Source organism: Squalius cephalus (assembly GCF_949319135.1).
Source record: "Squalius cephalus genome assembly, chromosome: 21".
NCBI lineage: Eukaryota > Metazoa > Chordata > Actinopteri > Cypriniformes > Leuciscidae > Squalius > Squalius cephalus.
This window is the reverse complement of record NC_137142.1, coordinates 4,372,168-4,384,319: the sequence shown is the minus strand read 5'-3', so window position 1 is coordinate 4,384,319 and position 12,152 is coordinate 4,372,168. Positions and strand designations below refer to the sequence as shown.

The window sequence follows — 12,152 nt, the reverse complement described above, 5'->3', positions numbered from 1 at the left end:
TGTCATTAATAATGTTTTAAATGTATATTATTTATAATAGTTAATTACTATTCGAAATGATCGAAGTTGGACTAGATAATTGAGTATCTTCACTGGTATCTAAAATGTTGGTGTCATTACTGCCTGTTTTTGCCTTAAACGTTTCATGGCCGGTAATTTTCTTAAATCACCAGCCATTGGCAGGTGTAGCAAAAAGTTAGGTTTAGGCCCTGTATACAATTATTTAACTGAATCACACTATAGCACTATGCTATATTATGATTTTTAAATGGTTTAAATGTATTGTGCAGCCTTATAAAATGTTTAATAATGTGGTTCATGGATTCTCATCCTTAATGCGGCACTTCCAGTATTTTGCCGGGTAAATTGCAATTGAGGTTTTTTTTAGTACTTGAATTGAATCGAGGAATTATGACAGCCCTAAACACCACAATGAAATCCCTAGGGACTGGATGAACAACCAATAAAACGTAAGTGCTAAAGACCAATACATCAGAGTAAATGTAGTACATCAATGTTGCTTCACATATTAAACATTAAGCTTTTTTCATTATTATTTATATTATATTATTATGCTCTTTTATCCACCTTATTTGTAATGCCAGAGCGGGCACAGACATTTGTAACCTGAATGTCATTTCCAATTATTTTTAGCTTTACAAAACGGCTCGATATTGCAAACTGTTATTTCTTATATTATCTTAATGTATTGTAGCAATCATAAACTTTTACCGTTTACTGCACTTTGTTATTCATCTAGATATTTCCCTAAGGTGCCTAATGAATCAGAAGTTTTGTACATTCATAGGAAATATATATTTAATAATAAAGTGGATAGGCCTGCATTTTTGCAGCTATGGTGGTGGTCACATGGTATAAACTGTGAAAGCACACAGCGGGGATGGAAAACAAAGTCAGAGAGCAGGGCTCCCTACTGCTGGCAAATGCAGGCTTCTTTGAAGGCTATAACTCATGAGTCAAGCAGCCTGCAGTCACACAGACCAGCTCGAATAAACTACAGCCTCTCAGTCAGCACTGCAACACAACACTGAGTAAAGATACCAGCCTCTGCTGTCTGCAATGACCACACTTACTTCAGGATGTGCAATACTGATAACAGCCAGCTTATGTTTTTTAATTCTGTTTATGATGAATTATGACTACATTCAGTGAATGCTTTTTTGCACAATCGAGTCAGCTGTGCCATGCGATCCCGAAATTCAGTTCTCTTTCAAGACACATTGCACTTGAATGGTCAAAAACACACACAATTACGTCAAAATGGCCATCGTGTGGAGTATTCACAGTGGGTTATGTCTTGAAAGTCGCCATGAAACAGAGGTTGCAATTTCCTTTTCTTCCTGTTTCTTCCCTATATACCCGAGTGAAATGGCCTCTCAAGCAAGAAAAAATGTGGGGCGGGAAATTATTTTGGATGGTTGTGGTTTGCTATTGGTGGATCTCATGTGAGTGACAGGTTGAGTGAGAGTGACCAGCGAAGAGAATAGTTGCTGCAAGAGGGAGGGGAAGTTATTTTGATTCAAGATTACGAGTCACATGAATTTAAAAAATAATGATGTGCACGGATAAATCATTTATAATAAATACTGCAATATTCCACAATGATACGAATTGTCAGTTTTGACATGAGGCTATATGTGAGGCTCCGCCTTCTTTGTCGTGGAAATCTCCGGCTCATTTCTTCTGTTCAGTCATCGAGGTCAGACGCGAGTAAAAACGTGAACACACAGGAGAGCTGCTTTATAGCAGAAATTTCAGTTGTAATTCTAATAGAAAGCGATACTGAGACTGGGTTTTTCGTGTTTAATACTGTGAAGCTGCTTGCTTTCATGAAATCTGTTTGTATAAATGTAATGTGACTGGAGTGCTGAATTGCAGAGCTCGTGCAAACATATCCGCACATCGCTATAATCAGATGCTTTATGGCAGGGCAGATTCATTTTTTGGTTAATTGCTGGGTGGCAAATATTAGCAAAATTCACAGTTGTATAATTATCCTCATATTGATCGGTGAAGGGAAGCACAATCCTATCTAGTCGTCCCTCAAATTACTCTACAAATTCAGTTGACTGCTCTTCTCTTAGGATTTGGAGGCAATTTAAATAACATTTTATACTCGCTGCTGCTTCTCTCTATGGTCTTGTTTGCAATAGCAATCTGTTTGTGCCCTCACAGCTTTTGTTTTATGGGAAAAGGACTTTCATGTTTTTCTGATTTATTGATTGGTGGAGTTTTTGCATCTTTTTCTGACCTTGAATTTTATTTTATTTTTTTGAATATACCAAGGTCTAATTTACCAAGTGCATAATTTAGTTCATCTTCCTTTCCAGATTTGTCTGAATCTTCTCTATATGAGAACTGCCTAACACATAAACATGGCTCTGTGTTTTATTATAGATCTTAATTCTTCCTTCTTTTGCTATCTACCTCTCAGTTTAAAGATCGATGGGAGATGGGACTTGGACGTAGCTTTGAATGGTGGTGTCAGGGTTAATTCTTCGTCTTCCAGTGCCAGAATAAGTCTGAATCAATTTAAGGTTTTCCATACAACTTATTTCACAAATGTCAAACTAAGAAAGTTATTTCTGGGTTCAGATGTCACTTGCAATATGGGTTCTCTGGCTCCTGTCAGTCACACTCACATGTCTGTTTTTTTCTTGTCAAAGAGATTGAGGATTTTTGGTCTTCTTTTTTTGATACCTTTTCTAACAACAGTGGAGACGTTTAGATGAAGGTTTGAGTGATTTATAATCAGTATCTAATTTGACCAAAAAAAATTATTCAATGTCATCCACATTGTTTTTCATAAGCAACAGCATTGTGAACTTTTATAAAGATGCGTTTGGTCATTAACTTTTACATGCATCATTGTGCAAACACAAACACACTCCGCATGAAAGACCCACAACTGGCAGATCAACGTGCTACTACATTTCTCTCCGATACTGTAGGAAATTAAATGAAATCAAACTGAATGTGGATGATTTTAACTGTGACTAGATGATTGACAGGACCGTTTAAACGGTGACAGGATGCATCAACTCTTAAATATTTAATAAGAATCAAATGATACATTCAGTAATGACTATGCAGTGTTTTATTTTTAAATTTGATTGTTCAATTTCTGTAGTGTTTCTTACTACATGGCATGTTAAATAAACATACTGTACTTGAAAAACTTAGTTTCATTCATTTCTATCTTTGTTCTATTGTATTTGTCCTGTTTGTAATTTGCTTATTTATAATAACAAAAATATAATAAAATAACAAAAATGACTCTATGGTGATATATATCGTTATAGTGAAATATAATTTCTCATAACGTGACATAAGATTTTGGTCATTACACCCACACCTAATTCCCTTATTCCCAGTTCCGTAACCATAGGAACCCCGTTTCTTTGAGAGAATAGGGAAACCAACTTGATTACGTCACTTGCAAAGCTTTAGACAGTCAAAGGTGTAGACAGCCTTTTGCAGTGATTCTTGTTACCATGGTTAACAATTTCTCTGATGGTGAATATTTTGTCAGAGTTTCAACAAATTAACCAAGAAAAGCACACATCTGCTATTCACTGTTTATTGGGTCAAGTGAACAATGTGTGACAAACGGAAGAACACATATTTAAAACCCACCTTGACCACATTGGCTTTGTGTCTCTCCAGGACCTGAATGGTCTGAGCTGTATTTGGGTCAATGATGAGGATACTGGAGTGACAGCCTTGAGCGATCAGACCCTGCCATCCCCTGAGCAAAGAGAGAAGGAAGAAGAAAACAGTACCAGGGTGAATCTAACAATGTGGACAGTTAATGCACAAATACATTTACAAAACAACTGATATAATAAAAGCCTATTTCATGCTTTTTTTCACATTACAGATATGAATGGGAAATTAGAAATCACTTGCAATACAAAAAATGTAAATAAATCCTCATTTTCTTTAAACAAAATGTCCTACAATAGGTTGAAAATATGACCCAGACACGTAATTGGAATGTTTCATGAGATTCAAACAATTTAAGGTTATTTTAAGGTTACATAATAAAACAGACATTTTATGATCAGATGATACAAATACACATCAACAAATACACTACCAGTCAAAAGTTTGGGATCGGTAAGATTTTTAATGTTTTTAAAAGAAGTCTCTTCTGCTCACCAAGGCTGCATTTATTTGATAAAAAAAAAAAACACAGTAATATTGTTAAACATTATGACAATTTAAATCATCTGTTTTCTATGTGAATATATAGTAAAGTGTAATGTATTCCTGTGATCAAAGCTGAATGTTCAGCATCATTACTCCAGTCTTCAGTGTCACATGATCCTTCAGAAATCACTCTAATATGATGATTTGATGATCAAGAAACATTTATGATTATTATCAATGTTGAAAACAGTTATTTATATTTTTCTTTGATGAATATAAAGTTCAAAATAACAGCATTTATTTGAAATAGAATCGTATGTAACATTATAAATGTCTTTACTGTAACTTTTGATCAATTTAATGCATCCTTGATGAATAAAAGTATTGCTTTATTTTATTTATTTCCCCCCAAAAATAAAATAATAAATTCTCACTGACCCCAAACTTTTGAACGGTAGTGTATATATTTTTTTTTTTTAATGCATGAATAATGAATCAATGATAGGGCTGCACGAAGCACGATATATCGGTCTAACATCGATATTGCGATGTGCGCAATGTCAAGTATAGAGATCGTAAATGATCCGTGACCACGGTTCGAAGCGCACGCGATTCACAGATCAATTGCGAAGTTTAACCATCATAGAGTGAAAGTTTATCATTTGCACGTGTTTTAGGTCCTGTCAGTTTAAACAGTTTAAGTGCAACAGAGCCGCGCAGAAAGCACATGAACACCTAATTCTGTTCTCTTCCGTGTGTGTGTGTGTGTGTGTGTGTGTGTGTCAAAAGCGACTGTGTTTACGAGAATACTCGCCAAGACGGGCACTTTGACACAATTTTGCTTGTATGTGTGTCCATTCAAGCACACACACACACACACAAGCAAAATTGTGTCAAAGTGCCCGTCTCGGCGAGTATCCTCGAAAACACCTCGTAAATGAATGTGTATTATTATATTGGATCTGTGCATTAGCTCTTAAAGTGACATTAATGTTAAAAAACAAAGAGAAAATCACTTTCATAGCTTTAACAAAGATGAAATATATTCAATTTATACAGTGAAGACTATGCAGTGTTATTGTACTGTTCATTTCATTTGTATCTGTGTTCTATTGTATTTATCTATGCTTTTATTTTGTTTATTATTTGTAATGCACTCCTCTACAAAATCCCCCCAATAATCCAAGAATGATTAATTAAAACTATTCAAATCATCTAGTGAAACTGTTTTTTATTGCAATATACAGTATATCGCAGTAAAACAGAATATCGCAATGTCCGTTGTTTCCAGTGTTGTGTGGTCCTTATCAACAACATTCAATAAGTCAGACTGCCAAATTCACCTAGTCTATCCCCGCAGCACAGACATCATAAAGGAAAGTATATCTTTGCCAGAACTCAAAGCCTGTTGAAGTACACAAGACAAACAAAATAATAACCTAAAGCCAGATCTGATGAAGTAAGGTTTTCAAGGTTTCAGAGCACTTCAAGGCAGCAATGTTTTCCAGTCACACTGACCTAAACTGACAGGACATCCAGCACACCATTCATAAATACAAAATAATGGACAATTAAAAACACAGTATTGTAGGATAGAGTTAATAATGTTCTAAATATGAAGTTATGTTACTGACTCAAAATCCACCCCCAAAAAAATAAAAATAAAACAGAAATTCTGCATTATGATTGAGAATAATGGCCAGTAAATTGAGGAACTGAAACAATGGGGAACAAACATTTATTACAGGAACTTCCCCGCTGTAGTAACCGGAGGCTGAAACACTGGTGACAACTCAAACCTTATCAGCAATGCCAAACAAACTCAGAAATCATGTGTATATGTGTGTGTATCATCCTCTCAGAACCATACAAGCATATTTACAGTCTAAACTGAAGCACTGCAAACAATAAATAAGAGAATTGTGTGTGTGCTGCTGCAATCTACACTGATTTCACTGTAACAACATTCTACTTCATCACAAGCACTTATCACAACTTTACTTATTTTTCTAAATATTAGAATACAAATTTAAAGGGATAGTTCACTTTGAAATTAAATTTTGGTATGTTTTAGCTTACCTCAAGGGCATCCAAGATGTAGGTGTCTTTGTTTCCGCAGTAGTTTCAATTTTGATATTTTTAGGTCAAACCGTTCTTGTCTGTCAGTCATATAATGCAGGTCTATGGTCACTGTCTCAAAGAGCATGCACAGAGAAGTCCAAATTAAAACAATTCCCCATCGTAAGTACACATTGATGGTCTAAGACACGAAACGAGCGGTTTGGGTGAGAAAACGAACAGTATTTATATCGTTTTTACCTCTTATACACAACCCATAGACAGTATGACACAACTACATCCAAGTGATCTGAGGGCGCACGCGCTTCCGGCGCTTTCTTCTTCTTCTTGTTTTTTTTTTACGGCGGATCACAAACAAATATGTGCATTACTGCCACCTATCTCAGCTGAACACGCAGTGCCGAATGAAATTCTATGAAGCCTCTATGCGGGTAAATAAGGGGAATTTATGTCGGTTGATAGGTTAAAGAAGTATAGGAAAGTGTCAATGGTCCATTTCTGAGATAGGTGGCAGTAATGCTCATATTTGTTTGCGATCCGCCGTAAAAAAAAAAAAAAACAAGAAGAAGAAAGCGCCGGAAGCGCGCGCACCCTCAGATCACTTGGAGGTGGCTGTGTACAAAAGGTAAAAACGATATAAATACTGTTCGTTTTCTCACACAAACCGCTCGTTTCGTGTCTTAGGCCATCAATGTGTACTTACGATGGGGAATTGTTTAATTTGGACGATGGGGAATTGTTTTAATTTGGACTCTGTGCATGCTCTTTGAGACAGTGACCACAGACCTGCATTATATGACTGACAGACAAGAACGGTTTGACCTAAAAATATCAAAATTGAAACTACTGCGGAAACAAAGACACCTACATCTTGGATGCCCTTGAGGTAAGCTAAAACATACCAAAATTTAATTTCAAAGTGAACTATCCCTTTAATGCAAAGATCTGGAGCTATCAGTTTTAAAAAAATGAAACAGAACAATTGGGAAAGCAGTAAATCTTTGTCCATTTTTTCATCATTTAGCAACAATGCGAATGGATTTTAATGACAACCAGACACGAGTGTTATGTGTAATGCGTGTAATCTTGTAATATTAACTACACTGTTTTTTGGCACTGACTTATGATGAATGTAAAGACAATAAATAGCCGCTCTCTCTCTCTCTCTCTCTCTCTCTCTCTCTCTCTCTCTCTCTCTCTCTCTCTCTCTCATTCATATATTCATGTATATATATATATATATATATATATATATATACACACACACACAAAGTATGTTCAGTATAAACATATTCGGTATATGCACAGTACCGGTAAAACGTTTGGACACATTAAGGTTTTTAATGTTTATGAAAATAGTCTCTTAATCTCACTAAGGCTGCATTCATTTTATCAAAAATACAGTAAAAACAGTAATACTGTGAAATATTGTTACAATTCAAATTAACTGGTTTCTGTAATATATTTTAAAGTGCAAGTTATGCCTGTGATCAAAGCTGAATGTTCAGCATCATTACTCCAGTCTTCAGTGTCACATGATCCATCAGAAATCATTCTAAGATCATTTCTTATTATTATCAATGGTGATAACAGTTTTAGCTGCTCAAATTGTTTGTTTTTTTTTTTTTTGGGGGGGGGGGGGTGTAAAAAAATATGTATACTTTGTGAATGCTTTTTAGGATTGTTTGATAAATATAAAGTTCAAAAGAACAGCATTTATTATAAATGGAACTTTTTTGTAATATTATTAATTTCAGAAATGTCTTACTGTCTTTTTTAAACAATGTAATTAATGTGCCTTTGCTAAATAAGGGGAAAAAAAGTTTCACAAAAATATTAGGAAGCACAACCGTGTTTAACATTGATAATAATGACAAATGTTTCTTTAGAGCCAAATTATCATGATTTCTGAAGGATCACGTGACACTGAAGACTGGAGTAATGATGCTGAAAATTCAGCTTTGACCACAGGAATAAATTGTAAAATATATTACAACAGAAACCAGTTCATTTAAATTGTAATAATATGTCACAACATTACTGTTTTTACTGTATTTTTCATTAAGTAAAATAAATGTAACATTGGTGACATTAAGAGACTACTTTCAATATATATCTATATATATCCTACGAAACACATGTCTACAAAAGCAATGTGTTGTTGTTGATGATGATGATTATGATGTTGTTGAAAACGTCAAACACTGTTGGTTAGATCATATGATTGTATGTGTTGACAGTCTGCAGAGGCTAAAGCTACTCACCAGTCCACTGCTGTCTTGTTCTGTAAATTAACGGTTCCGGTCAGTGTTCTTGCGGCCAGTTTAATATTGACAGTGTACGGAATCATGGTTGAAGCCATATGTCAAAACTACATGAAAAAGTGGAATGTTTTGGTTCGTTTTAAATGTAATGAATGATCGAGCTGTGTTATTAGGAAGTGTTTGCGGTGCGTCCCATTACTGTTCCGTTCAGAAAAGGTTCCGTCAAATCTGTAGTTCCGCCCTGATAGTGTCTTAAGATATTAGTTAAAAAACACTAATTTTTTTTGTTATCATACTAGTAGCACAAATGAATATATTTTGCCAGTTTGTGTAATTTAACTTTAACTAACCAGATCCAGTAGCCTACCCTAATAATAAATTCTGCATCATGAATCGTTAGCCTTATATAGCGTATTTGTCTTCCTTTAGATGCACTTGACTTGAGTTATTTACTTCCTTATTTAGCTAGTTTTTTTTATTTATTTTTTATCATCAGTCATTGTGGCATTTACTTATCAGCTAGCAGGCCTATATTTATTTATTTTTATTTAATTGGCATTGAATGTGTGATTGATAGTAGGCTACAATGTCAAGTTACCTTTATTGCTCGCTTTATACAATACAGATTGTTTCAAAGCAGCTTCACCGAACAGGAAAATAGAGTCAATGATGCAAGCTTCACCAAATACGAGACAAATTCTGTTGTAAAGAAGCGCTAGAGAAGACAATAGTGTTGTTATCAGCTCAAGTCAGTTCAATGTTGATTCAATTCATTTGAATAACCATTTCGATGCAGCAAAATCCATCAATTAGATTCAGAGCTCTATAAAGCTACAGAAGACAATGGTGTCAATATCCAGCTCAATTGAGTTCAAATTTTGTTCTCGTCTGATTGTGTCAGTGCAGTCAAATTGATAATATTAAGAAAAATTTAGACGAAGCAAGCCAAATGCGACAGTGGCAAGGAACCCAAACTCCATCAGGTGACAGAAACGGAGAAAAAACATTGGGAGAAACCAGACTCAGTCACGCTCCTCTTACCAAATGAATGAACACAGTAAATGATTTATGATTCCAGACTGCATCATCTCAGATTTGTGGACTGATATTATTCAATAACAGTAATTATCCAAATGATAATAGATGCTCTCACTGCGCTTCATAAAAAAAAATGAGTTACTGTTAAGTCACAAGCAGATCATTAACAATTTATGCTTCAGTTATCATTTAATTTAATTAGTATTATAACATTTTTCATACCATAAAACTTTCTCTAAATACACACTAACAATCTAAAAGTATCTTTTACATGATTTTTTTTCCCAATGCTTTGGAATACCATGTTAATTTGCATTTGGTCAAGTTGATTTATAGTCATCTCTAGAGAGAAGTAGCAATATATATATATACAGTGCAATGCATAAGTGAATACACCCATGCTAAAGTTGACTAAAAAGAGGAATAAAAAATCATATTTTGGAAATTGAACGTAATGCCTTAATTAAAAAAATTAGGAAAAATCCAACCTTTAAGGACACCAATTTTCTTTGTGAATGAATAATGTATCATAAATAAATAAATGTTCTTCCTTAAAATACAGGGTGCATAAGTTAGTACACCCCTATGTTAAATTCCCATAGAGGCAGGCAGATTTTTATTTTTAAGTATTTAAAAAAAAAAAAATTTTAGGATACTATGCATCCTGATAAAGTTCCCTTGGCCTTTGGAATTAAAATAGCCCCACATCATCACATAGCCTTCACCATACCTAGAGATTGGCATGGGGTACTTTCCATAAGATCATCTCTCAATGCAAATCAAACCAGCAATTAGGCTAACTGAAATAAAACCATGCCAATCTCTAGGTATGGTGTAGGCTATGTGATGATGTGGGGCTATTTTAATTCCAAAGGCCAAGGGAACTTTATCAGGATGCATAGTATCCTAAAAAAAATAATAAAAAAAAATACTTAAAAATAAAAATCTGCCTGCCTCTATGGGAATTTAACATAGGGGTGTCCAAACTTATGCACCCTGTATTTTAAGGAAGAACATTTATTTATTTACGATACATTATTCATTCACAAAGAAAATTGGTGTCCTTAAAGGTTGGATTTTTCCTAATTTTTTAAATTAAGGCATTAAGTTCAGTTTCCAAAAGATGATTTTTTATTCCTCTTTTTAGTCAACTTTAGCATGGGTGTATTCACTTATGCATAGCACTGTATATATATATATATATATATATATATATATATATATATATATATATATATATATATATATATGTACTGTGTATATATATATATATATATATATATATATATATATATATATATATATATATATATATATATGTGTGTGTATATATATATATATATATATATATATATATATATATATATATATATATATATATATATATATATATATATATAAGAACTTTACTTCACTAAATACAATGTTGTGAGATTATAAGGTAATCAGGACGATGGTGAGCAATTCTGTTTAGAGGTTGACGAATATGGGTTTTTCAGGGATCTATTTTAATACTTTACAATGAATATTTGATTAAATTATATGTATTAAATTATATGTATTATTATTATATTATATACAACAGCTTTAAAACTGCAATGATTAGGCTACAAATTATGTCAAACTTATTATATCAAAATGTGTAATGGATATGGGTGTATGGGTGATTCATTATATTGAACTAATTATTTTAGTTGCTGTGCTTGTAAAACAACTCTAATAGAACCCTGATATAGAAGATGTAATATTTAAATGCTTACAACAAATAGTTGGTTAGCAAATAATACATATTCAGTCGCTTTTGCTAACTTCTGCATTGTTTCTAATTTCCCTCTTTGCAAAAAAAATAAATTCTTACAAAGAAATGAATATAAGCTGTGACAGAAACATTTGTAATTCTCGGATCAACAGATGTGCAGATGGAGGATGAACTCAACTGCAGGGTTTAATGTCACCATTAGGTTCTGTTTGTTTTCATGGACCTTCTGTTTGTTTTCGTTAGTCACATGTGTTCCTTGTTCTACATGCCGTCTGGTTCTATTTGATCGTCTCTGTTCTAAAGCCCTGCATTTCAGCCCGAGCCCGACGGGCCCTGACTTATTTACGCCCCTAGGGCCGGGCTTCGGGCCAATTTTCACGTCATATTGTTCACATGCGGGCCGGGCCTCGGGCTTTTTTGGGGTTATCCTTCTTTTTATATTTTTAGACATTAATTAAAAAAAATATGAGAAGTTGACGACGACGATAGAAAAACAAACATAGGAAGACATTTCATAACCTCATAACTTTCATAATCTTATAAATACACTGATATGACTGACATGACAGTCTCACGCACGCACGCACACACACACACACACACACACACAGAAGGTTTCCCGTCAGCGCGACCCACGATTCACCTCATGTGCAAATAATGGAGAATATTAAGAGGAAAATCGCAGATGGCAAACTTAAACCCCAACGGGAGGTGTGATAGAAGAGAGGCTGACTGGGTTAAAATCGTCCACTGTGGATGCTATTCTTTTTCTCCACGATGCTCTGTAAGAGACTGTTCTAACTTTTCGTTTGATTGGACTTTATTTTCGTTTAGGCCTA

The 12,152-nt window shown here is 34.2% G+C and overlaps 1 protein-coding gene across 1 annotated transcript in view; it reads right to left on the bottom strand.

Annotated features, from left to right (window-relative positions):
* wdr11 (WD repeat domain 11) overlaps positions 1-8,734 on the bottom strand; it is a 104,460-nt gene extending 95,726 nt beyond the window's left edge. Inside the window, exons 1-2 of the mRNA XM_079855097.1 lie at positions 8,517-8,734; positions 3,658-3,769 (exon numbers count right to left, since the gene is read on the bottom strand). Of these exons, the coding sequence (XP_079711223.1) occupies positions 3,658-3,769; positions 8,517-8,614 (210 nt within the window). The 5' untranslated portion in view covers positions 8,615-8,734. The remainder of the gene's footprint in view (positions 1-3,657; positions 3,770-8,516) is intronic.
* Between the last annotated feature and the right edge of the window lie 3,418 nt (positions 8,735-12,152).